A 27,741-nucleotide genomic window follows, 5' to 3' on the forward strand; every position below is an offset into this window, starting at 1 on the left:
TATATCGATTTCAACCGAAATCATCTCATTCTTTCCAGTGGCATGCTTGGTTGGCCAAGTTACTGCCTTGTTCATCATTTATCTTCCGGAGCACGCATATGCATCGCATATCATATCTTGCATATCATTCATGTATTGCATCATGTTGCTTGTGCATTTTCCCGTGATTGATTGTGGTTCCGTTGCTTGTGTTCTTGTTTTGGGTAGAGCCGGGAGACGAGTTCATGTACGAGAATCAAGCTTTCAACAACTCTGAGAACCTTGCAGGCAAGATGACCATACCCTCGAAATCACTTCTATCTTTGCTTTGCTAGTTGTTCGTTCTATTGCTATGCCGCGCTACCTACCACTTGCTTATCAAGCCTCCCAAATTGCCATGAACCTCTAATCCTTTGTCACCCTTCCTAGCAAACCGTTGTTTGGCTATGTTATCGCTTTTGCTCAGCCCCTCTTATAGCATTGTTAGTTGCAGGTGAAGTTGAAGATTGCTCCTTGTTGGAACATAATTATGTTGGGATATCACAATATCTCTTATTTAATTAATGCATCTATATACTTGGTAAAGGGTGGAAGGCTCGGCCTTATGCCTGGTGTTTTGTTCCACTCTTGCCGCCCTAGTTTCCGTCATACCGGTGTTATGTTCCTTGATTTTGCGTTCCTTACGCGGTTGGGTGATTTATGGGACCCCCTTGACAGTTCGCTTTGAATAAAACTCCTCCAGCAAGGCCCAACCTTGGTTTTACCATTTGCTACCACCTATCCCTTTTTTCCTTGGGTTCTGCAGACTCAAGGGTCATCTTATTTTAACCCCCCCCCCCGGGCCAGTGCTCCTTCGAGTGTTGGTCCGAACTGAGTAGACTGTGGGGCCCCCTCGTGGAAACTCGAGGTCTGGTTTTACTCGTAGGATGTCTCATCCGGTGTGCCCTGAGAACGAGATATGTGCAGCTCCTATCGGGATTTGTCGGCACATCCGGGCGGCTTTTCTGGTCTTGTTTTACCATTGTCGAAATGTCTTGTAAACCGGGATTCCGAGACTGATCGGGTCTTCCTGGGAGAAGGTTTATCCTTCGTTGACCGTGAGAGCTTATGATGGGCAAAGTTGGGACACCCCTGCAGGGTATTATCTTTCGAAAGCCGTGCCCGCGGTTATGTGGAAGATGGGAATTTGTTAATATCCGGGTGTAGAGAACTCGACACTTGACTTAATTAAAATACATCAACCGTGTGTGTAGCCATGATGGTCTCTTCTCGGCGGAGTCCGGGAAGTGAACACGGTTTCTGGGTTATGTTTGACGTAAGTAGGAGTTCAGGATCACTTCTTGATCATTGCTAGTTCACGACCGTTCCGTTGCTTCTCTTCTCGCTCTCATTTGCGTACATTAGCCACCATATAAGCTTAGTGCTTGCTGCAGCTCCACCTCATTACCCCATCCTTTCCTTTAAGCTTAAATAGTCTTGATCTCGCGGGTGTGAGATTGCTGAGTCCTCGTGACTCACAGATACTTCCAAAACAGTTGCAGGTGCCGATGATACCAGTGCAAGTGACGCAACCGAGCTCAAGTGGGAGCTCGATGAAGATCTTGTTCGTTGTGTTCTTTGTTTTCATTTTGATCAGTAGTGGTGCCCAGTTGGGACGATCAGGGATCTAGCAGTTGGGTTATCTTCTTTTCTTTTGGTTTTGACCATAGTCGGTCTATGTGTGTACTCTGAATGATGTATGTTTTATTTATGTATTGTGTGAAGTGGCGATTGTAAGCCAACTCTTTATCCCATTCTTGTTCATTACATGGGATTGTGTGAAGATGACCCTTCTTGCGACAAACCACAATGCGGTTATGCCTCTAAGTCATGCCTCGACACGTGGGAGATATAGCCGCATCGTGGGCGTTACATGCATAGCAACGAGAGGGAGAGTGTTGTCCACGTACCCTCGTAGACCGTAAGCGAAAGTGTTATGACAACGCGGTTGGTGTAGTCGTACGTCTTCACGATCCGACAGATCCAAGTACCGAACGCACGGCACCTCCGAGTTCAGCACACGTTCAGCTCGATGACGTCCCTCGTACTCTTGATCCAGTTGAGGCCGAGGGAGAGTTCCGTCAGCACGACGGCGTGGTGACGGTGATGATGAAGTTACCGACGTAGGGCTTTGCCTAAGCACTATGACGATATGACCGAGGTGTGTAACTGTGAGGGGGGCACTACACATGGCTAAGAAATCAACTTGTGTGTCTATGGGGTGCCCCCTGGCTGAAGGAAATATGCCCTAGAGGCAATAATAAAGTTATTATTTATTTCCTTATATCATGATAAATGTTTATTATTCATGCTAGAATTGTATTAACCGGAAACATAATACATGTGTGAATACATAGACTAAAAAAGTGTCACTAGTATGCCTCTACTTGACTAGCTCGTTAATCAAAGATGGTTATGTTTCCTAGCCATAGACATGAGTTGTCATTTGATTAACGGGATCACCTCATTAGGAGAATGACGTGATTGACTTGACCCATTCCGTTAGCTTAGCACTCGATCGTTTAGTATGTTGCTATTGCTTTCTTCATGACTTATACATGTTCCTATGACTATGAGATTATGCAACTCCCGTTTACCGGAGGAACACTTTGTGTGCTACCAAACGTCACAACGTAAATGGGTGATTATAAAGGTGCTCTACAGGTGTCTCCAAAGGTACTTGTTGGGTTGGCGTATTTCGAGATTAGGATTTGTCACTCCAATTGTCGGAGAGGTATCTCTGGGCCCACTCGGTAATGCACATCACTATAAGCCTTGCAAGCATTGTGACTAATGAGTTAGTTGCGGGATGATGTGTTACGGAACGAGTAAAGAGACTTGCCGGTAACGAGATTGAACTAGGTATCGAGATACCGACGATCAAATCTCGGGCAAGTAACATACCGGTGACAAAGGGAACAACGTATGTTGTTATGCGGTCTGACCGATAAAGATCTTCGTAGAATATGTGGGAGCCAATATGGGCATCCAGGTCCCGCTATTGGTTATTGACCGGAGACGTGTCTCGGTCATGTCTACATAGTTCTCGAACCCGTAGGGTCCGCACGCTTAACGTTACGATGACAGTTTTATTGAGTTTTGATGTACCGAAGGAGTTCGGAGTCCCGGATGAGATCGGGGATATGACGAGGAGTCTCGAAATGGTCGAGACGTAAAAATCGATATATTGGACGACTATATTCGGACTTCGGAAAGGTTCCGAGTGATTCGGGTATTTTTCGGAGTACCGGAGAGTTACGGGAATTCGTATTGGGCCTTAATGGGCCATACGGGAAAGGAGAGAAAGGCCTCAAAAGGTGGCCGCACCCCTCCCCATGGTCTGGTCCGAATTGGACTAGGGAAGGGGGGCGCACCCTTCCTTCTTTCTCCTTCCCCCTTCCCTTCTCCTACTCCCACAAGGAAAGGAGGAGTCCTACTCCCGGTGGGAGTAGGACTCCCCCCTATGGCGCGCCTCTCCCCTTGGCCGGCTGCCTCCCCCTTGCTCCTTTATATACGGGGGCAGGGGGCACCCCAGAGACACAACAATTGATCCTTGAGATCTCTTAGCCGTGTGCGGTGCCCCCCTCCACCATATTACACCTCGATAATACCGTTGCGGAGCTTAGGCGAAGCCCTGCGTCGGTGGAACATCATCATCGTCACCACGCCGTCGTGCTGACGAAACTCTCCCTCAACACTCGGCTGGATCGGAGTTCGAGGGACGTCATCGAGCTGAACGTGTGTAGAACTCGGAGGTGCCGTGCGTTCGGTACTTGATCGGTCGGATCGTGAAGACGTACGACTACATCAACCGCGTTGTGATAACGCTTCCGCTGTCGGTCTACGAGGGTACGTGGACAACACTCTCCCCTCTCGTTGCTATGCATCACCATGATCTTGCGTGTGCGTAGGAAATTTTTTGAAATTACTACGTTCCCCAACAGTGGCATCCGAGCCTGGTTTTATGCGTTGATGCTATGCACGAGTAGAACACAAGTGAGTTGTGGGCGATATAAGTCATACTGCTTACCAGCATGTCATACTTTGGTTCAGCGGTATTGTGAGATGAAGCGGCCCGGACCGACATTACGCGTACGCTTACGCGAGACTGGTTTCACCGTTGCGAGCACTCGTTGCTTAAAGGTGACTGGCGGGTGTCTGTCTCTCTCACTTTAGTTGAACCGAGTGTGGCTACGCCCGGTCCTTGCGAAGGTTAAAACAGCACCAACTTGACAAACTATCGTTGTGGTTTTGATGCGTAGGTAAGAACGGTTCTTGCTAAGCCCGTAGCAGCCACGTAAAACTTGCAACAACAAAGTAGAGGACGTCTAACTTGTTTTTGCAGGGCATGTTGTGATGTGATATGGTCAAGACATGATGTGATATAATTTGTTGTATGAGATGATCATGTTTTGTAACCGAGTTATCGGCAACTGGCAGGAGCCATATGGTTGTCGTTTTATTGTATGCAATGCAATCGCCATGTAATGCTTTACTTTATCACTAAGCGGTAGCGATAGTCGTAGAAGCATAAGATTGACGAGACGACAACGATGCTACGATGGAGATCAAGGTGTCGCGCCGGTGACGATGGTGATCATGACGGTGCTTCGGAGATGGAGATCACAAGCACGGTGCTTCGGAGATGGAGATCACAAGCACAAGATGATGATGGCCATATCATATCACTTATATTGATTGCATGTGATGTTAATCCTTTATGCATCTTATCTTGCTTTGTTTGACGGTAGCATTATAAGATGATCCTTCACTAAATTATCAAAGTATAAGTGTTCTCCCTGAGTATGCACCGTTGCGAAAGTTCTTCGTGCTGAGACACCACGTGATGATCGGGTGTGATAGGCTCTACGTTCAAATACAACGGGTGCAAAACAGTTGCACACGCGGAATACTCAGGTTAAACTTGACGAGCCTAGCATATAACAGATATGGCCTCGGAACACGGAGACCGAAAGGTCGAGCGTGAATCATATAGTAGATATGATCAACATAGTGATGTTCACCGTTGAAACTACTCCATCTCACGTGATGATCGGACATGGTTTAGTTGATATGGATCACGTGATCACTTAGAGGATTAGAGGGATGTCTATCTAAGTGGGAGTTCTTAAGTAATATGATTAATTGAACTTGAATTTATCATGAACTTAGTCCTGATAGTATTTTGCAAATTATGTTGTAGATCAATAGCTCGCGTTGTTGCTTCCCTGTTTTATTTTTGATATGTTCCTAGAGAAAATTATGTTGAAAGATGTTAGTAGCAAAGATGCGGATTGGATCCGTGATCTGAGGATTATCCTCATTGCTGCACAGAAAAATTATGTCCTTGATGCACCGCTAGGTGACAGACCTATTGCAGGAGCAGATGCAGACGTTATGAACGTTTGGCTAGCTCAATATGATGACTACTTGATAGTTTAGTGCACCATGCTTAACGGCTTAGAATCGGGACTTCAAAGACGTTTTGAACGTCATGGACCATATGAGATGTTCCAGGAGTTGAAGTTAATATTTCAAGCAAATACCCGAGTTGAGAGATATGAAGTCTCCAACAAGTTCTATAGCTAAAAGATGGAGGAGAATCGCTCAACTAGTGAGCATGTGCTCAGATTGTCTGGGTACTACAATCGCTTGAATCAAGTGGGAGTTAATCTTCCAGATAAAATAGTGATTGACAGAATTCTCTAGTCACCATCACCAAGTTAGTAGAACTTCGTGATGAACTATAGTATGCAAGGGATGACGAAAGTAATTCCCGAGCTCTTCGTGATGCTGAAATCGACGAAGGTAGAAATCAAGAAAAACATCAAGTGTTGATGGTTGACGAGACCACTAGTTTCAAGAAAAGGGCAAAGGGAAGAAGGGGAACTTCAAGAAGAACGGCAAGCAAGTTGCTGCTCAAGTGAAGAAGCCTAAGTCTGGTCCTAAGCCTGAGACTAAGTGCTTCTACTGCAAAGGGACTGGTCACTGGAAGCGGAACTACCCCAACTATTTGGTGGATAAGAAGGATGGCAAAGTGAACAAAGGTATATTTGATATACAGATTATTGATGTGTACTTTACTAGTGTTTATAGCAACCCCTCGGTAATTGATACTGGTTCAGTTGCTAAAGAGTAGTAACTCGAAAACGGGAGTTGCAGAATAAACAGAGACTAGTAAAAGGCGAGGTGACGATGTGTGTTGGAAGTAGTTCCAAGATTGATATGATCATCATCGCACACTCCCTGTACTTTCGGGATTAGTGTTGAAACTAAATAAGTGTTATTTGGTGTTTGCGTTGAGCATGAATATGATTTGATCATGTTTATTGCAATACGGTTATTCATTTAAATTAGAGAACAATTGTTGTTCTGTTTACATGAATAAAACCTTCTATGGTCATACACACCAACGAAAATGGTTTGTTGGATCTCGATCGTAGTGATACACATATTCATAATATTGAAGCCAAAAGATGCAAAGTTAATAATGATAGTGCAACTTATTTGTGGCACTGCCGTTTAGGTCATATTGGTGTAAAGCGCATGAAGAAACTCCATACTGATGGGATTTTGAATCACTTGATTATGAATCACTTGATGCTTGCGAACCGTGCCTCATGGGCAAGATGACTAAAACGCCGTTCTCCGGAACTATGGAGAGAGCAACAGATTTGTTGGAAATCATACATACAGATGTATGTGGTCCGATGAATATTGAGGCTCGTAGCAGGTATCATTATTTTCTGACCTTCACAGATGATTTGAGCAGATATGGGTATATCTACTTAATGAAACAAGAGTCTGAAACATTTGAAAAGTTCATATAATTTCAGAGTGAAGCAGAAAATCATCGTAACAAGAAAATAAAGTTTCTACGATCTGATCGTGGAGAAGAGTATTTAAGTTACGAGTTTGGCCTTCAGTTAAAACAATGTGGAATAGTTTCACAAATTCATGCCACCTGGAACACCACAGCATAATGGTGTGTCCGAACGTCATAACCGTACTTTATTGGATATAGTGCAATCTATGATGTCTCTTACCAATTTACCACTAATCGTTTTGGGGGTTATGCATTAGAGACAGCTGCATTCACGTTAAATAGGGCACCATCAAAATCCGTTGAGACGACGCCTTATGAACTGTGGTTTGGCAAGAAACCAAAGTTGTCGTTTCTTAAAATTTTGGGGTTGCGATGCTTATGTGAAAAAGTTTCATCCTGATAAGCTCAAACCCAAATCGGAGAAATGTGTCTTCATAGGATACCCAAAGGAGACAGTTGGGTACACCTTCTATCACAGAACCGAAGGCAAGACATTCGTTGCTAAGTATGGATCCTTTCTAGAGAAGGAGTTTCTCTCGAAAGATGTGAGTGGGAGGAAAGTAGAACTTGATGAGGTAACTGTACCTGCTCCCTTATTGGATCACAGAAATCTGTTCCTGTGACTTCTACACCAATTAGTGAGGAAGTTAATGATGATGATCATGTAACTTCAGATCAAGTTACTACCAAACCTCGTAGGTAAACCAGAGTAAGATCCGCACCAGAGTGGTACGGTAATCCTGTTCTGGAGGTTATGTTACTAGACCATGACGAACCTACGAACTATGAAGAAGCGATGGTGAGCCCAGATTCCGCAAAATGGCTTGAGGCCATGAAATCTGAGATGAGATCCATGTATGAAGAACAAAGTATGGACTTTGATTGACTTGCCCAATGATCGGCGAGCCATTGAGATTAAATGGATCTTCAAGAGGAAGACGGATGCTGATAGTAGTGTCACTATCTACAAAGCTAGACTTGTCGGAAAAAGGTTTTTGACAAAGTTCAAGTGTTGACTACGATGAGATTTTCTCACTCGCAGCGATGCTTAAGTCTGTCCGAACCATGTTAGCAATTGTCGCATTTTATGAAATCTGGCAAATGGATAAACAAAACTGCATTCCTTAATGGATTTATTAAAGAAGAGTTGTATATGATGCAACCAGAAGGTTTTGTCAATCCTAAAGGTGCTAACAAAATATGCAAGCTCCAGCGATCCATCTATGGACTGGTGCAAGCATCTCGGAGTAGGAATATACGCTTTGATAAGTTGATCAAAGGATATAGTTTTATACAGACTTGCGGTGAAGCCTGTATTTACAAGAAAGTGAGTGGGAGCACTACAACATTTCTGATAAGTATATGTAAGTGACATATTGTTGATCAGAAATAATGTAGAATTATTCTACAAAGCATAAAGGAGTTTTTCAAAGAAAGACCTCGGTGAAGCTGCTTACATATTGAGCATCAAGATCTATAGAGATAGATCAAGACGCTTGATAAGTTTTTTTCAATGAGTACATACCTTAACAAGATTTTGAAGTGGTTCAAAATAGAACAGTCAAAGAAAGAGTTTCTTGCCTGTGTTACAAGGTGTGAAATTGAGTAAGACTCAAAACCCGACCACGGCAGAAGATAGAAAAAGAATGAAAGTCATTCCCTATGCCTTGGCCATAGGTTCTATAAAGTATGCCATGCTGTGTACCAGATCTATTGTATACCCTACACTGATTTTGGCAAGGGAGTACAATAGTGATCTAGGAGTAGATCACTGGACAGCGGTCAAAATTATCCTTACTGGAATAAGGATATGTTTCTCGATTATGGAAGTGACAAAAGGCTCGTCGTAAAAGGTTACGTCGATGCAAGTTTTGACACTAATCTAGATGACTCTAAGTCTCGGTCTAGATACATATTGAAAGTGGGAGCAATTAGCTAGAGTAGCTCCATGCAGAGCATTGTAGACATAGAAATTTGCAAAATACTTACGGATCTGAATGTGACAGACCCGTTGACTAAAATTATCTCACAAGCAAAACATGATCACACCTTAGTACTCTTTGGGTGTTAATCACATAGCGATGTGAACTAGATTACTGACTCTAGTAAACCCTTTGGGTGATGGTCACATAACGATGTGAACTATGGGTGTTAATCACATGGTGATGTGAACTATTCATGTTAAATCACATGGCGATGTGAACTAGATTATTGACTCTAGTGCAAGTGGGAGACTGAAGGAAATATGCCCTAGAGGCAATAATAAAGTTATTATTTATTTCCTTATATCATGATAAATGTTTATTATTCATGCTAGAATTGTATTAACCGGAAACATAATACATGTGTGAATACATAGACAAACAAAGTGTCACTAGTATGCCTCTACTTGACTAGCTCGTTAATCAAAGATGGTTATGTTTCCTAGCCATAGACATGAGTTGTCATTTGATTAACGGGATCACCTCATTAGGAGAATGACGTGATTGACTTGACCCATTCCGTTAGCTTAGCACTCGATCGTTTAGTATGTTGCTATTGCTTTCTTCATGACTTATACATGTTCCTATGACTATGAGATTATGCAACTCCCGTTTACCGGAGGAACACTTTGTGTGCTACCAAACGTCACAACGTAAATGGGTGATTATAAAGGTGCTCTACAGGTGTCTCCAAAGGTACTTGTTGGGTTGGCGTATTTCGAGATTAGGATTTGTCACTCCAATTGTCGGAGAGGTATCTCTGGGCCCACTCGGTAATGCACATCACTATAAGCCTTGCAAGCATTGTGACTAATGAGTTAGTTGCGGAATGATGTGTTACGGAACGAGTAAAGAGACTTGCCGATAACGAGATTGAACTAGGTATCGAGATACCGACGATCAAATCTCGGGCAAGTAACATACCGGTGACAAAGGAACAACGTATGTTGTTATGCGGTCTGACCGATAAAGATCTTCGTAGAATATGTGGGAGCCAATATGGGCATCCAGGTCCCGCTATTGGTTATTGACCGGAGACGTGTCTCGGTCATGTCTACATAGTTCTCGAACCCGTAGGGTCCGCACGCTTAACATTACGATGACAGTTTTATTGAGTTTTGATGTACCGAAGGAGTTCGGAGTCCCGGATGAGATCGGGGATATGACGAGGAGTCTCGAAATGGTCGAGACATAAAAATCGATATATTGGAAGACTATATTCGGACTTCGGAAAGGTTTCAAGTGATTCGGGTATTTTTCGGAGTACCGGAGAGTTACGGGAATTCGTATTGGGCCTTAATGGGCCATACGGGAAAGGAGAGAAAGGCCTCAAAAGGTGGCCGCACCCCTCCCCATGGTCTGGTCCGAATTGGACTAGGGAAGGGGGGCGCACCCTTCCTTCTTTCTCCTTCCCCCTTCCCTTCTCCTACTCCCACAAGGAAAGGAGGAGTCCTACTCCCGGTGGGAGTAGGACTCCCCCCCATGGCCCGCCTCTCCCCTTGGTCGGCTGCCTCCCCGTTGCTCCTTTATATACGGGGGCAGGGGGGCACCCCAGAGACACAACAATTGATCCTTGAGATCTCTTAGCCGTGTGCGGTGCCCCCCTCCACCATATTACACCTCGATAATACTGTTGCGGAGCTTAGGCGAAGCCCTGCGTCGGTGGAACATCATCATCGTCACCACGCCGTCGTGCTGACGAAACTCTCCCTCAACACTCGGCTGGATCGGAGTTCGAGGGACGTCATCAAGCTGAACGTGTGTAGAACTCGGAGGTGCCATGCGTTTGGTACTTGATCGGTCGGATCGTGAAGACGTATGACTAGATCAACCGCGTTGTGATAACGCTTCCGCTGTCGGTCTACGAGGGTACGTGGACAACACTCTCCCCTCTCGTTGCTATGCATCACCATGATCTTGCGTGTGCGTAAGAAAATTTTGAAATTACTACGTTCCCCAACACTGGCCACGTATATAAAGGATGGAGGGAGGAGGAGGCCGGCCCTCATAAGGCGCGCCCAAAGTGTGGAGTCCTACTAGGACTCCCTAGTCCTAGTAGGATTCCACCTCCCATATGGAATAGGAAAAGGGGAAGGGAGAAGGAGAAGGAAGGAAGGGGGCGCCCCCTTTCCCTAGTCCAATTCGGACCAGTCCATGCGGAAGGGGCGCGGCCACCCTTGAGGCCTTTCTCTCCTTTCCCGTATGGCCCATTAAGGCCCAATACGATTTCCCGTAACTCTCCGGTACTCCGAAAAATACCTGAATCACTCAGAACCTTTCCGATGTCCGAATATAGCCTTCCAATATATCGATCTTTACGTCTCGACCATTTTGAGACTCCTTGTCATGTCAATGATCTCATACGGGACTCCGAACTATCTTCGGTCATCAAATCACATAACTCTTTAATACAAATCGTCATCAAACGTTAAGCGTGCGGACCCTACGGGTTCGAGAACTATGTAGACATGACCGAGACACATCTCGAGTCAATAACCAATAGCGGAACCTGGATGCTCATATTGGCTCCCACATATTCTACGAAGATCCTTATCGGTCAAACCGCATAACAACATACGTTGTTTCCTTTGTCATCGGTATGTTACTTGCCCGAGATTCGATCGTCGGTATCTCAATACCTAGTTCAATCTCGTTACCAGCAAGTCTCTTTACTCGTTCTGTAATGCATCATCCCGTGACTAACTCATTAGTCACATTGCTTGCAAGGCTTATAGTGATGTGCATTACCGAGAGGGCCCAGAGATACCTCTCCGACAATCGGAGTGACAAATCCTAATCTCGATCTATGCCAACTCAACAAACACCATCGGAGATACGTGTAGAGCATCTTTATAATCACCCAGTTATGTTGTGACGTTTGATAGCACACAAAGTGTTCCTCCGGTATTCGGGAGTTGCATAATCTCATAGTCATAGGAACATGTATAAGTCATGAAGAAAGCAATAGCAACATACTAAACGATCAAGTGTTAAGCTAACGGAATGGGTCAAGTCAATCACATCATTCTCTAATGATGTGATCCCGTTCATCAAATGACAACACATGTCTATGGCTAGGAAACTTAACCATCTTTGATTAGCGAGCTAGTCAAAGTAGAGGCATACTAGTGACACTCTGTTTGTCTATGTATTCACACATGTATTAAGTTTCCGGTTAATACAATTCTAGCATGAATAATAAACATTTATCATGAAATAAGGAAATAAATAATAAGTTTATTATTGCCTCTAGGGCATATTTCCTTCATGTAGGCCCATCACTTTCCCCGGGGGGTTCCGGTAACCCCTCGGTACTCCGGAAAATACCTGAACCATTCCGAAACCATCCCGGTGTCCGAATACTATCGTCCAATATATCAATCTTTACCTCTCAAACATTTCGAGACTCCTCATCATGTCCGTGATCTCATTCGGGACTCCAAACAAACTTCGTGTCACCAAAACACATAACTCATAATACAAATCGTCATCGAACGTTAAGCGTGCTGACCCTACGGGTTCGAGAACTATGTAGACATGACCGAGACACCTCTCCGGTCAATAACCAATAGCGGAACATGGATGCTCATATTGGCTCCCACATATTCTACGAAGATCTTTATCGGTCGGACCGTAATGACAACATACGTTATTCCCTTTGTCATCGGTATGTTACTTGCCCGAGATTCGATCGTCGATATCTTCATACCTAGTTCAATCTCGTTACTGGCAAGTATCTTTACTCGTTCCGTAATGCATCATCCCGCAACTAACTCATTAGTCACATTGCTTGCAAGGCTTATTATGATGTGCATTACCGAGAGGGCCCAGAGATACCTCTCTGACACTCGGAGTGACAAATCCTAATCTCGATCTATGCCAACCCAACAAAACACCTTCGGAGATACCTGTAGAGCACCTTTATAATCACCCTTTTACGTTGTGACGTTTGATAGCACACAAGGTATTCCTCCGGTATTCGGGAGTTGCATAATCTCATATCAAAGGAATATGTATAAGTCATGAAGAAAGCAGTAGCAATAAAACTTAACGATCATTATGCTAAGCTAACGGATGGGTCTTGTCCATCACATCATTCTCCTAATGACGTGATCCCGTTCATCAGATGACAACACGTGTCTATGGTTAGGAAACTTAACCATCTTTGATTAAGAGCTAGTCTAGTAGAGGCATACTAGGGACACTTTGTTTTATCTATGTATTCACACATGTATCAAGTTTCCGGTTAATACAATTCTAGCATGAATAATAGATATTTATCATGACATAAGGAAATATAAATAACAACTTTATTATTGCCTCTAGGGCATATTTCTTTCAGTTGGACCATGGGCTGTTCGCGGACTCGGTCATGGGCCTCAACCCAGGCCCATTTATCCGACGACCTATATATTGAAGGAGTTGGCCAGTGCAGCCGGCACACTCACTCCCTCCTTGCGCAACGACCCCATGGCCGATGATGAAGCCGCCAAGAAGAAGGTTGCGGACGACGCAGAGGCTGCTGTTGCCGCCGCTGCATTGGCCTGGCCAACCGGAGGGTATGACTTGTGCATCCCCTATTTTCTTATTCATGTGCTAGTCGTATATGATGTGTTCTTAGATGTTTTGGTTCTATGTCCTATACGTGCTCACATGCTTAGGTATCTATATGAGTTGCATATTCTGATTGTCATGTTTATAATCTGCTCATGGATTAGATTAATTGAAAATGTGCTAGTATTTCCAGCAGTTACCGTGTGTGATGATTTGAAAGTTGCGCAGACGTTTCTGAAGGTTAATCATGTGCATAACTCGTGAAAGTGCATACGATTGTGTTCTGAGAATTGTGTGCTCTACCAGGCACACAATTTAATCAACAAAACTGTGTATGATACTGAGGATCATCTCTCATGATCCCGTCATATGGACTGTGGGCAATGTGACTTGCCCCATCTATATGAACAACATCCTCTATCTTCAGACCTACATACTTAATTAGAGCAACCCTAGGATAGTGGTCATATGATTGCATCAACTTATATATTTCATTAATAGAAACCATTAGGATTCATCCGAAACCAAAAAAACAAAAGGGGCCTAGCATTAAGTTCACACATGTTATATCCCTCGCCTGAAGATATATAAGATTGAAGAAACGGAGCCAGAAGGGTAAGAACACAAAGTCGAGGTAACCAAATGTGTAAACTACTCCAGATAGCCATTAAGAGACTACATTGCATTAGTTATATTAGAAAGTATCAAACATGGGGAATATATAAGCCGACAACAAGATACTAGTCTAGTCCTTCTTCTTCTTCTTCTTCTTCTTGGATGCCCCCGCGCAATTGTCTTGGCGAGGACATTTGCTGGTGACCGTCGGCTTCTCGTCGCCGTCCTCCTCTCCTCGTTGTCACCCCACCTCCTTCTCATCGCCATCATATTCTTCATGGTTCTCCGGGTGCTCCTCCTCTGAGTCAGGCTCCGATGGCGGCTTTGGCGCCCTTCCATGAACTGGATAAATTCGAGGTCGTGGATCAAGGGCGGAGTCATGGATTGTGAGCCCAATGATTCCTCGCTTGAAGCGGCCGGACGGGGCCTCGCAAGAGGAGTCCGGTTCTTTCATGGCCCTTCAAAGAAGGACATGTCGGCACTGCTAGAGATTGCAGAAAGAATGGGAGAACACGGGGATGAAGAAGAGAGCAATGTCGTTTAAGTAGGCATTGATGGATTATATTAGCGCATTAGAGGGCGGTTAGGATTTTGATATAATCAAGCAATCGGTACCACCGCTCCGAGCTCACGCGGTTGCAATTCTCAAGATGATAACTACACACACCATTTTGAACGTTCACATGTGTGCTTTGAACTATTCACACTCTTTGCTAAAACATGTGTGATAACTATCAGTTAATATAGGACCATTGTGAAGCAAGATGAACTCTACTTAATGTTGCCGCCCGTACTAGTTAAGTAGGCTTGTTTCCCATCGGGTACTGCACAGAGGACGATGCTATATCTGATCTATATGGCATGACATGCTGATGGTGCGTTGAAATATGCAAAAGCTTGGGTTATCCACCCATCCCAAGTGAGGGGGGGGGGGGGGGGGGCTCATGCTACACAATGTCCCATTAGAGCGGGGTTTTGTGAAGTGTTTCGTGTAAGGGATGCATTCACGGATCTCCCTATACACCATTAGAGCGGGGTTTTGTGAAGTGTTTCGTGTAAGGGATGCATTCACGGATCTCCCTATACATAATGTAGGGGACAATACTGAACACAAGACCTCGGGAGAAGTACTACTAAGCCCCATATACGGTGCCCGAGGAGGGAAATAGAATTCATGGAGAAGATCCAAGCCCACTCATAAGCAACCAATGGCGCATGTCTTCTCGCCACAACAACTATGTGTGCTTTCCCCAAGAAACCTAGCAATCCTAGTCTGAGTGCAGAGTTTTATAGCAAGCAACTGATATCATTTTTGGCACTATGTTATTAGCTAGAGATATAAGTGATCAGACGACCACTCGATGCGCAGCTTGTGTCATCAACAGACATACTTTGTCGCATACCATAGTCACATGTACCCCATACCATGGTCACATCTACCCGTAAATGACAAGTACTTTTGGTGTTTTTATGCATTCATTTAGGAAAGACCAGAAAAATACTAGGTTATAGAATAGATTATCTTATTCTCTGCAAATTCATGTTTGAACCCCCGAAAATTATGCGATAATTAAAATTAAACTAGATAGCGTGTGACTACTGAGCGATTATATTTTGGTTGACGTTTCCGTCAACTGCGAGACGTATGTGTGACTTCATAAAATCTCAAGATGCTATGTGGTTCAGTCTCTCTTTTTTTTGTGAGAAAATTTCTAATCTATTCATCTTCAATCATGGCAGTACAATGAAAACCAAAAATAATTAAAATTACATCCAGACCTGTAGACCACCTAGCGACGACTACAAGCACTGAAGCGAGCCGAAGGCGCGCCGCCGTCATTGCCCCTCCCTTGCCGGAGACGGGCAAAACTTGTGTTGTAGTAGATAGTCGGGAAGTCGTCGTGCTAAGGCCCCATAGGACCAGCGCAGCAGAATAGCAACCGCCGTCGATGAAGAGTAGCGTAGGTCGGAAGGATCTAAACTGAAAACACATGAATGCAGACGAACTACGACCATATCCGAGCAAATCCACCAAGGATAGACACACCTCCACACGCCCACCGATGATGTTAGACACACCATCGAGATGAGGTCTAGGCGGGGAGAAACTTATTCCTTCTTCAGGAAGTCGCCACCGTCTCGTCTTCCTGAGCAGGACACAAACTCTAACAAAACAGGAAGAAACAACTGAAAACATAGCCCTCCCGCCGGCAATGGCCGAGATCCACCGCACCGCCATGGCCCTAAGGCCATCGGAGATGAGGCGGACCGACGGCGGCACCGGCGAGAGGCAGGGAAATCCTAGACTTTTTTGGGGGAGGAGTCAACCCGCTGATGGATTCCAATAGTTAATTCAGCCTGTCGGCGTTGTCGGTTCAGTCTCTCGAAGGTGTTCATAGGGGCATAGTTTGTGTGCTTGTGTTCGTAGTGGTGAGTGTATTCTCGTGTATGCGAGCGACTTCGATTGTACGTATTTAAAAAATGAAGGCAAACCATTTTTTTCATTTCTTTTCTTTTGGACTCAGCAATTATCGTACTACCGTTGTAGCGTGCCCCGTGTATTTGACATGGGGCCAGCTAGCTGGTGAGATAGCGGGGTTCCATGTGCAAATACCCAATTGCAAAAGAATTTCCAGTACAGTCTACGCCCAAAGCAGCCGGGGGATCCCCCACCCCACTCATATAACGAGCGCGCCACGACGGCGGTGGACTCCAGTTCCACGGCGCCTACCTACAATAGTCTCGCCTCGTCTCCTCCCCTGCTCTCCACTCTCCTCCCTCTTTGTCGCCGCTACCAGTACCAGCACGACACAGGCCTCGCAGCCGCAGGGACGGAGGTCGGAGGATAGGATCATCGGAGGGAAACGCCGTGCCCGTGTGGGAGTGAACTAAGCAGAGAGGACAGAAGCATCCGAGCTCCGGCGGCACGACGCGAGGCTGCGCCCCCTTCCCCGCCGGCTTTCCTGCCCTCTTCTTGCAGGGAGGGAGGAACTTCGCGGCGCAATTTCGAGGTGCGTTCTTCCCCAGATTCTTCCATCTGGTTTACAGTCTACCAGCGGACCTTCCTGCGAATCTTGTTCTGCTAGCCAGGTTTGATTCTGCTATCTCTGCCTCATGCGCCGCAGCAAATTACTGGTTTTCTTCTCTGGGTTGGTCTAGTCGATAAAAACAAAAATCCCAGGTTCGGTTCGATTGCTCCAGACATTTCCATCGGTTCTTCGTCCCCTCCAAACATTTTACCCATTTACCGTTCGAAGTCCCAGTCTACCTGCAACATCGTTGTCGTGGTACTTACCGGTGGCTTTGTCCGCACTTTTGCCCATCGGCATCGGGTGCAAGTATCTGTTGCATCCCCCGATTTTCAGTTGGCATGTCGTGGCTGCGAAATAGTGTGCCGTAATTATCGGTGCCGTCCACTTCATTCATGGCCGTGGTCCCTGGGCTCGGAGACGAATAGGATATGCAAGCTCCGAGTCTATTTGTCACAAGTTTTTAAAAATGGTTTGGCTTGATCGGTCTGAGTCCACATGGATCTGCTTGCTTGTGCAAAGGAGGAGGGGTAGGTGCGCGGCTGCATGTGACTGTTATCACATCTGGCCAATTGGCCTGGCCATCATCAGCTCGCCTCTCATTAAAAAATCGTGCGAGGACGAATAATACTTGTATATGCTTTCTGATCTTAGCGTCGGCATCACGGACGTTTTGGCTTTTTGGCTGTCATGAGGCATAATCACTAGTAGATGCTAATCACTGCTGAATTTTTCTTGTTTGTTAGGACCCTGCGCTTTTGAAAAAGAATAATATTCCTGTTGGGGATGTCAGAAGTTTCTGTTAGAGTTGTGTCGAATATTGTGTACAAGTTAGGTTACAATTGGACTTTGAGTTGTATTGTGTTTAGATAGGATATGGAGTCGTGTCCTAGTAGGACACTTGTATCCTAGGCTTCTCATATATAATGGGGCTAGACACACGATGTAACCTATGCCAACATAATAGCACCGGAACGTAGGGGAAGCCGGCGGCATGTGCCGGTGTCCAGGGCGACCGGGTGCGGTATTGTAGCGGTGTCATGGGGAGGAGCGCCCATAATCAGGCCCCGAGGATGTAGTCATATCGGTGAACCTCGTTAACAAATCTTGGTGTCGTGCTCGTGTGATTGCTTGGTCCTCGGATGATCGACGGAGTGCCTCGGATTTATTCTAACAAGTGGTATCAGAGCTAGGTTGTTCGGAGGTCGTGGATTGTTGTTTAGAGCAAGGAGTGCCGATGTTTGATCAACAGTATTTGCATGAGAAGTCGCCGACGCGATGTATGCAGACGAGAGACGATCGGGAAACATCTGAACTTGAAAAGCAATTAGAAGCGGTACGAGCGTGCAGAGTGGCCTCGAGCGTCCAGGGGATCTGGTGGAGATCGGATGAGGCAGGCAGAGTCTGCGAGATCGGATCGGTCTGATCTGGGTCGTGGCAGCGGCAGTTCGGCTGCTAGGGCACGAAGCTGCCTCAGGACTCGGGAGTGTGCTGCTGCAGGAGGCAGCGTCTAGGCGCCGTTGGCAGGCAGCCCACGGGTCCATGGCGCGAGCGGGCGTAGGCCCAAGCAAGGCGCGGAGGCCCAGGCGAGGAAACCAGATCGAGCTGACTACGACGCTGCGTGCGTACATGGCTGAGGCTTGCACGTGTGAGATTTGTTTTGAGAAAAAAAAAAGAGAGACCGAGTCTCCACTACTGACACGGAGATAGGCAGGCAAATCAATTGGCGAAAGAAATCCATCAAGGGATATGCATCCATCGGCATTAGCAGGAGACATTGACATGCAGCACTAGCATCGGGAGTTGAGTGCCAGGGAGCTACACACGTGAAGACCAGAAGGTTGTTTTTGGTTGGAATTTGCTAGTAGTACAGATTTGCTTGTGTATTTGGGCATCACGTGAGAGGAAAGCTCGGATAATTTTTGGCAACGTCAGTCGTACGAAGAATCATGACGTCATCGGACATCAGGTTTGAGGTGGAGAAGTTCATGGAACTGAAAACCTTGGGTTATGGTAGACAAGGATGAAAAATTTGTTGGCACAACAGGGATGCTTGGGCATTGCGGGAAGTCATGCCAGCTAAGATGAAATTATGTGTGATGGATGGAAATTCGTGGAAGATGATTTGGGAGCCTCGAGCGTGTCATACAGTCGAACGAGTTCGGCTGGGTCGGACTAGATAGTCTGACGGATCGACGCAAGTCGGTTGGTACAGAAGACGGTGGTGGGATCGGCGACGACGACATAGGAGCGTGATGCTGATGGTGACCGACTTCTGGGCGTGGAAACACGTGGTGCACATGCCCGAGGCTTGTGCGGCTTCGACAAGACTATGGCGCGGGATTGATTCAAGGTGGTGTATACACGGAGCTTGAAGTCGATGAGGCGCAGGGGTAGACTGATCATCTACCATGGAGTCATGTTGAAGGTGGAGCTGGAGTCTAACGGAAGACTTCACTCGGTGCTGATTGAGGGGCTACGGCGTAAGACGTCAGAGAGTCGAAGTCTATTCAGCGGGAAAAGCGAGGGACACGTAGTTCGGACTGGAGCCCAGTGGTTTGATGGAAGCGTGAAACTCGTCATCGGTCGGTGATGATCGGTGGTACTGTGCAGTGGGGGTTGAGTGGTGTGGGTTCGCGGCCCTTGAGACTCGACCGGGACAGCGGAGGCTCAACGTGGTAATAGCGGCGAGGCGTGCGGTTAGCACGGGGGACATGGAGACGGGCCAGGGCTCTGGTGGTCATACATGTTATGAGACAACTGCGTATTTGACTTGGGATGACTACAAACAATGGTGAAATTCCTTCAAGTTTCAGACAGGCTGTCAAGAAAGGAGCGGTGATGTTGAGTTCAGGTAACTCTTATGTGCGACACCCAATATGTGAGTTGTTCACTTTCACGCAGGTCAGTGATCAATGTGTGATGGCGTTGGACGGATACTCTGGAAGTTGGGAGCGCAAACTAGAGTGATGTGGAACTTAATTTCGTTCGAGTGTTGACTCTGGTCAAGAAAAGAAGGGACTACAAGTTGCAGGTGGAGTCACATGGAGTCTTTGGAGTAGCAGCGGTTCTTATGGGATAAGCTCAAGTCCAATGTACATGGAAGTAAGTTTGACACATTGACGAATTCAAGGTGGTGGAGAATATTCGCCAAGGTGGAGTTTGTTAGAGTTGTGTCGAATATTGTGTACAAGTTAGGTTACAATTGGACTCTGAGTTGTATTGTGTTTAGATAGGATATGGAGTCGTGTCCTAGTAGGACACTTGTATCCTAGGCTTCTCATATATAGTGGGGCTAGACACACAATGTAACCTATGCCAACATAATAGCACCGGAACGTAGGGGAAGCCGGCGGCATGTGCCGGTGTCCAGGGCGACCGGGTGCGGTATTGTAGCGGTGTCATGGGGAGGAGCGCCCATAATCAGGCCCCGGGGATGTAGCCATATCAGTGAACCTCGTTAACAAATCTTGGTGTTGCTCGTGTGATTGCTTGGTCCTCGGATGATCGACGGAGTGCCTCGGATTTATTCTAACAGTTTCTGCTTAATTATACAGCGAGAGAGATGGCTACTTTTGGAGGCGTCTTCCGCGTGGTTGTCCTGGCTGTGATGCTCCCCTGCTTGGATGTTGCACTGGGGCAAAGTACTGACCCTTCCGAAGGTAATCTCCTGCTTGCGTGTGGAGTATCTTGTACTATGTTACTGCTACCATTCTGAAAAGAAAAACAAGGAAAACCGATTGATCTTCTATGATGTTATGTCTGATGTTCAGCTCAGACAGTATTTTCTCACTATGTTATATTGTGTTCTTTTATTTTTCAACCTTTCACGCAAACTGAGTGTTTTATTTTTCATAATGATGTAGTCGATGCACTCGGGACTATCAAGCGAAGCTTACTTGATCCTATGAATAACCTTGAGAACTGGAACAGGGGAGATCCATGCACTTCTAATTGGACAGGAGTTTTCTGCCAGATAATCAATGATGCGCTTCATGTAACAGAATTGTATGATCACTACTTCTATCTAATTTATTCATCAAATCTTCACTTCTATTTATTCATTCTATATGAGCTCTGGTCATCATAGTTTTTTAAGATGAGCTCTCTATTTATCGACAGACAAGATTGTTTACAAGCAGTAACCTTTCCAATTAAATGCTAATGTCTATGTGTTATGTGGATCACTAATAAAATATATGTTTTCTGCATGCACCCATAAGAAACTAATTAATGCCTTAAACTTAAAAGTATCTCATGGTCATAATAAGCAGTTTACTCGAAGGCAAAACAGGAACTACCTTTACTTGTAAGGGGTAACTGTGCATCTCCCTTGTCCTTTGATATTGATAATTTGTCCCACCATATTTTCCTGTAGTTTTGATTGTTATAGGTGACTTATTATTTGTCGGGTTGATTATTTCAGCGTAATGTGCAACCTGTCATGTTTCTGATAGCATATATTTTAATCAATGCAGACAGTTATTTAAGAGGAACCTGTCTGGAACTTTGGCACCAGAGGTCAGTCTTTTATCTCAGCTGAGAACACTGTAAGTATTACTCTGATGTGTGAAGTTACTGATTTACTTAAGTTCTTCTGCAGTAGTTAAATATTAAGACTTGCTACACTTCAGTATTGTCAACATATACAAATTCATGGTGTCGTAGTAGCAATTTGATACAAAGGCTTAAATTATCCTACACTATGGAATTACTGAAGAGAGTAACCAGTCAGTAAAACCATAATTGTATTCCGATGTTGATTGCTTGTCTCATGCTTATAGTAGCTGTCATGTTTACTCTGAAGCTATTCTATCCTAACACTAAATAATTCTTATTTTTCATGAAGGGATTTTATGTGGAACAATTTAACAGGCAGCATCCCAAAAGAGATAGGAAACATCACTACACTCAAACTTATGTAAGTGCTTTCTATTGACTTCCCCCTTCGATATGCAAAGAAATCAATGAAACCTTCTAAGATACATAATTTGTCTGTTCCTTTGCTGCTAAACCTATGCAAGATCTTTTTGGCGCAGAAGTACTTACACAATAGATACTGTGTACATAAAAAAAAACACTTAGTATCATTTATTATTTACATGAGGAATAATCACAGCAACATCCCAATATGTATATAACAAATTATGCCAATTGTTAAGTTTTATGCCTTTTGCAGACTATTGAATGGCAATCAGCTCTCTGGTTTCCTACCAGATGAGATTGGCAACCTTCAGAGCTTGAACAGGTTACAAATTGACCAAAACCAAATACTGGGACCGATACCGAAGTCATATGCCAACTTAAGAAATGTGAAACATCTGTAAGAAATGTTCATTTCCATTTTCCCTATGCTTTGCTAATTGATGTTCAATCTGAACTTAGCTCTAACCTCTGTTTTCCATTCATTTCAGCCACATGAACAATAATTCATTAAGTGGGAAAATTCCATCTGAGTTGTGGAGAATCCCATTACTTCTTCACCTGTACGTGGAAGTCTATTTCTTTCCCAAAAAATTCTCCTTGTGAAAGTTTAGTAGGAATTATGGATCTGATATTTGTTTTCCGATGTAACCAACACTTGCACATTTGCAGCCTTGTTGACAACAACAATTTGTCTGGACCTCTTCCCACAGAATTAGCAAAGGCACCTGCTTTGAAAATATTGTATGTGCCCCATTAGCACATTCTGAGTAGAACTTTTTCTCATAAAAACAAAAAGAAAAAACACCTGTTTCTTATATTCATATGTTTCTGTTTCTAGTCAGGCTGACAACAATGACTTCAGTGGAAGTTCCATCCCTGCTACATACAGCAACATAAAAACACTGTTAAAGCTGTGAGTATGATCTTTTCTTTCTCTGTACTTACACGTTTGTCTTCTTCCTTCTTATTTTATACAATTTTAAATATCTCTGTATAATGATTTAGTTCCAGTTTTATTAAGCAACATCTCAACTTGCCAATGTCTAATATCCATAATTCTTACACTTACACTGAGTTCGCGGAACTGAGGAGAACTTTTCTTGTGTTATCAGGAGTCTTAGGAACTGCAACTTGCAGGGCGCTATTCCTGATCTGAGTGCCATATCTGAGCTTGGCTATTTGTGAGTGCACTAGCCCTGCTAAAAGCACATGTCATAGTTATTTTCCAATTATTGTCTTTTGATTTTATGGCCTGCACTTTGAACGTGGCATACCTTATACTCCTTGTTACTGATGATTTATGTTTGAGATAGCAGTTTGACAATCCATTCTAGTTCATGCATTTCAGGAAATAACTCCAAAGGTGTCTAAACTACTATTACTCGCATGCATTTTCAGGGACCTTAGCTGGAACAAACTGACAGGACCAATACCAACTAATAAGCTGGCGCCAAATATCACTACTCTGTATGTACCTCTGATAATGTTTGTCTATTGTCTTTAGCCACTCGACTAATTTCTGTTTTCTGGCAGTGATTTGTCACACAACATGCTTAATGGAACTGTCCCGTTAAACTTCTCAGGACTTCCTAATCTTCAGCTTTTGTAAGTATACCATTTAGGCCATGTTTGGCATTGCGCTGGATTATCATACTGTTTGCCCAACCCACTTGTGCCAACTGTAGTCTTTGTTTGAACCACTCTCGCATCTTCTATTGGATAATTTTTCACAAAAGATTATAAAATAAGCACAGCAAAACACAGTTCAGCAACCGCAAACTGAGCCTTAGTTTCCTAAATCCTGCTTCAGACATCTGTCCGTCTTACTGCAAACGTAAATAATGTGAACTCTAGATCATATCTTGAGGTTCTGCAGGTGTATATTGATCAACTCATTGTTGGTTTACAAGTACTACTTACTTTTATTTGGATTGCTACAAAATCACCCTGTATGAGTTGTTATTTTATCATGATTGCAAATACAGTCATACGTAAATAGTTCCTATGTAATCATATACTCTTTATGCTTTATTTTTCTAGATGTGCATGACAAGTTCATTTTTCAGGTCAGTTGAAAACAACCGTCTAGATGGTGCTGTTCCCTCGACAATCTGGAATGACATCGTTCTTACTGGAAATCGAAGCCTTGTTCTGTATGATCCCTTTTGCAGATATTTTTCCTGATAGTATCAACTATGTATATTTAATGCATTTTTCGATCATGCAGGAACTTCCAGAATAATACCCTCAAGACTATTCCGGCTGCATTTAATCCTCCCCAAAATGTTACTGTAATGTACGTTCTCATACATATTTCATGCTTTGTCATGCATCAGCAATTTGCATTACCACATAAACATATCCATATTATCTGTTCAAATGCATCCTGTGAACATGCAAGTATTTTTTAGTTGATCTCTATTTTGGTGATCAGCACCACCTATGTTGTCTAGTTAGAGTTGCTACAAATCTCCCTTTCTAATTTGAGAATAAATATAAGTAACTAGAAATTTATTGCGCAACGCATACTTGTATCTGTTGTAAACTGAAATATAATGTAATGGATAATAATCACTACTGTTGTCATTTTGTGCAGGTTGTATGGAAACCCTGTCTGTGGGAATTCTAGTGTAGCTCCGATAGACAGCCTCTGTCAACCCCAGTCTGTAAACCAGCAAACCTCTAAACAGCAACAAGACTCTAGCCTAATTTGTTCACCCTGCCCATCGGATAAAAATTACGAGTACAACCCATCATCCCCTATACCGTGTTTTTGTGCCGTGCCACTTGGAGTTGGACTTCGACTGAAGAGTCCAGGAATCACAGACTTCAATCCTTATGAAGGTGCCTTCGGGGACAGCACAACGTCTTTATTGAAACTGTATGTTTACCAGCTACATGTTGAGCACTACATATGGGAGGTGGGTCCAAGGCTCAACATGCACCTCAAGTTATTCCCAAGCAATACAAGTTTATTCAATATGTCTGAGGTTGTGCGACTCCGACATGTACTTGCTGGATGGGAAATTACTCTTCCAGATATCTTTGGTCCATATGAGTTTCTCAATTTCACACTTGGTTCTTATGCAGATGGTATGTACTCTTCAAAGCTCAATTGTGCAAAAGCATAGTTTTATGATGAAAAATTCTAATTTTAGGCCATGTGGGAGTACTAAATAGTGGCAATTTTCTTCATAGCCTTTCTGTTAGTTTGGTCAGCACAATTAATGGCTCCATGCAACACAACTATCTAGTACTTGTCGTTGGCAAGTTATTTTGATTAAATACTTCCATAGATTTCTGTAGAAGATAGGAAGGCATAGTTTGACTAATAATTGATTTTTTTATTTTATTTTTTACTCATGATTCATTTGTTTCTATGGCGCCACTGTCCTCTGACCAGTTACTCCCACCTGTTACTAGTAACATGTCTATTGTGCGTAATTTTTACAGAATATCCAAATGAAGCTTCATCAGGTTTAAGCAAAACCGCAATGGGTGGTATCCTGGCAAGCGCAATAGCTGCTGCTTTTGCACTTTCTGCAGTAGCCACTGTTCTTATAATGAGAAGGCGTTCAAGACACAGAAGTAGAACCGTTTCAAAACGGTCACGTAAGTCACTAATACTTTTGTAAGCAATAAACTGATTATGCAAATAAACGTCGCTAGCAGGCATCTTATTCAAGAGGTAGCACCTGAAGATTTGCATCACATTACCATTTGCAGTGTCGAGATTTTCTGTCAAAATTGACGGTGTGAGGTGCTTCAAATTTGAAGAAATGGCTAGGGCCACCAATAATTTTGACCTATTAGCTCAAGTTGGTCAAGGAGGTTATGGAAAAGTCTACAGGGGAACTCTAGATGATGGAGAAATTGTAGCAATTAAACGGGCACATGAGGATTCTCTGCAAGGTTCGAAGGAGTTCTGCACGGAAATAGAGTTGTTATCCAGATTGCATCATCGCAATCTGGTTTCTTTAGTTGGCTATTGTGATGAAGCAGATGAACAGGTGCATCTCTTTTGTTTGCATTATTAATATAGATATGATATTTTGTCAACATTACACTGATAAGAAGATGTGCTTAATGCTACACTGAAGGGCATTCCTATTAATTTGTGTTATTCATGCTGTCATTCGAAATTGTGTTTTTGCAGATGCTAGTTTATGAATACATGCCAAATGGTACTTTACGTGATCATCTTTCTTGTAAGTACACAGCGACCTTATATTATTCAAATTTTATTTTAAATTTTACATTTTATTTCCAGTACTACATTGATTCTGTAGGCCCAGTTGGGTTGGGTGGTCCGGGATCCCAGCTGATCCTGCTCATCCAAACTAGCCAGGGCTCTTAATTCAAGATCATATGTATACTCATCAGTTTAGTGAATCTTATTTGTAGATGTGTTTTCATCAATTATATATGATTTGGAACTCTTGATAGTGTAGTGCAATCATTGGACCATTCGACCTGTTCAAAATGTTTTCCTAAATTAAGCACCTCATCTTATGTTGCAATTTTCCGCCGATCGCAGCCAAGGCCAAACTATCTCCCGGTTTTGGGTTGAGGCTTCACATAGCATTGGGTGCTTCCAAGGGAATTCTGTATCTACACACTGATGCAAACCCTCCTATATTTCACCGTGATGTGAAGGCCAGTAACATTCTTTTGGACTCGAAATTTGTTCCAAAGGTGGCTGACTTTGGTCTTTCGAGGCTTGCTCCGGTGCCGGATATTGAAGGGACATTAGCAGGTCATGTTTCCACTGTTGTTAAGGGCACACCAGTAAGTATTAGTTATACCAGAGATACTACAGTTGCCGTGCTTTCTAGCAGAATAACGAGATAATTCATTTCTTTTCGGCAGGGATATCTCGATCCAGAATACTTCCTGACTCATAAATTGACGGATAAAAGTGACGTGTACAGCCTTGGTGTTGTGTTTCTTGAAATGTTGACTGGGATGAAGCCAATTGAGCATGGGAAAAACATAGTGAGAGAGGTAAATAATCTTCACTTTAAACTGTAATTTTTGCTTGCTTCACAGAAAATGACAACATCATTCAGCATACATGAATTTAAGTGGAACGCAAATAGTTCACTAAAGTAACTAATTTTGTGCATGTTATAGGTAAACAAAGCGTACCAATCAGGCAATATTTCCGAAATCGTCGACAGCCGGATGGGCATGTGCCCACCAGACTGCATCAATAGGTTCCTCTTGCTAGCAACCAAGTGCTGCCAGGATGAGACCGACGAAAGGCCTTCCATGTCAGAGATCGTCCGAGAACTCGAGGTCATCTTGAGGATGATGCCGGAGGTGGATCTTAATTTGCTGGAGACTACGGACACGGACTCGGGTGATATGAGTAAAGCTTTGTCAACTTCTTCAGCAACCGGGACTTCCTTTGTCACACAGACATCTGGCAGTGTTAATGCAAGCAGCGGCGTGCTCTCTGAGGTGCTGGCTCCTCGCTGATCTTGGTGTTTTCATAGGATTTTAACTTGTAAATGTGGCGATGTTTTGTACCATTGGCTTAGCATACTCGGATCATTTGTCTTGTACATTAATTAATTATTAGTCAGCTTTGATGTAAACTAGAGAATGTGAATGAGAACAGCTGAGGAATATTAACATAGCTTGTGCGTTCCATAATTTTAGAAGCTTCATGTACACACAGTGACATGAGCAGTGATTCTCTCTTATGCTGGACATTCCACAATTTCAGAAGCTTCATGTGCACAGAATAATGAGTGATGATTAGCATCATGTACACATAAGCATGGTG

The 27,741-nt window shown here is 43.9% G+C and overlaps 1 protein-coding gene across 2 annotated transcripts; it reads left to right on the plus strand.

Moving 5' to 3' along the window:
* Nucleotides 1-16,637: 16,637 nt before the first annotated feature.
* LOC123182380 (probable LRR receptor-like serine/threonine-protein kinase At1g06840) lies at nucleotides 16,638-27,608 on the plus strand. 2 transcript variants are annotated; one of them, XM_044594923.1, is made up of 21 exons: nucleotides 16,638-17,006; nucleotides 20,582-20,686; nucleotides 20,891-21,032; nucleotides 21,503-21,574; nucleotides 21,874-21,945; nucleotides 22,204-22,347; nucleotides 22,439-22,510; nucleotides 22,620-22,691; nucleotides 22,789-22,863; nucleotides 23,063-23,131; nucleotides 23,349-23,417; nucleotides 23,484-23,555; nucleotides 24,017-24,103; nucleotides 24,178-24,246; nucleotides 24,547-25,043; nucleotides 25,404-25,562; nucleotides 25,677-25,960; nucleotides 26,107-26,158; nucleotides 26,488-26,738; nucleotides 26,820-26,954; nucleotides 27,084-27,608. In XM_044594923.1, the coding sequence occupies exons 2-21, from the start codon at nucleotides 20,590-20,592 to the stop codon at nucleotides 27,429-27,431; spliced, it is 2,838 nt and encodes a 945-aa protein (XP_044450858.1). In that variant the 5' UTR covers nucleotides 16,638-17,006; nucleotides 20,582-20,589; the 3' UTR covers nucleotides 27,432-27,608. The 2 variants fall into 2 exon arrangements, with proteins under 2 accessions (XP_044450858.1, XP_044450859.1); XM_044594924.1 differs by lacking the exon at nucleotides 16,638-17,006 and having other exon boundaries at nucleotides 20,595-20,686; nucleotides 21,503-21,545.
* The last annotated feature ends 133 nt before the right edge of the window (nucleotides 27,609-27,741 follow it).

The sequence above is a fragment of the Triticum aestivum genome, chromosome 1D (assembly GCF_018294505.1).
Source record: "Triticum aestivum cultivar Chinese Spring chromosome 1D, IWGSC CS RefSeq v2.1, whole genome shotgun sequence".
NCBI classification, from domain to species: Eukaryota; Viridiplantae; Streptophyta; class Magnoliopsida; order Poales; family Poaceae; genus Triticum; species Triticum aestivum.

Excerpts from the sequence above, each read along its gene's own strand:
- LOC123182380 (XM_044594923.1), top strand. The coding sequence starts at position 20,590 with ATGGCTACTTTTGGAGGCGTCTTCCGCGTGGTTGTCCTGGCTGTGATG. Across the intron at positions 24,247-24,546 it reads CCCCAAAATGTTACTGTAAT|GTTGTATGGAAACCCTGTCT; the intron begins GTACGTTCTCAT and ends CATTTTGTGCAG. Across the intron at positions 25,044-25,403 it reads ACTTGGTTCTTATGCAGATG|AATATCCAAATGAAGCTTCA; the intron begins GTATGTACTCTT and ends TAATTTTTACAG.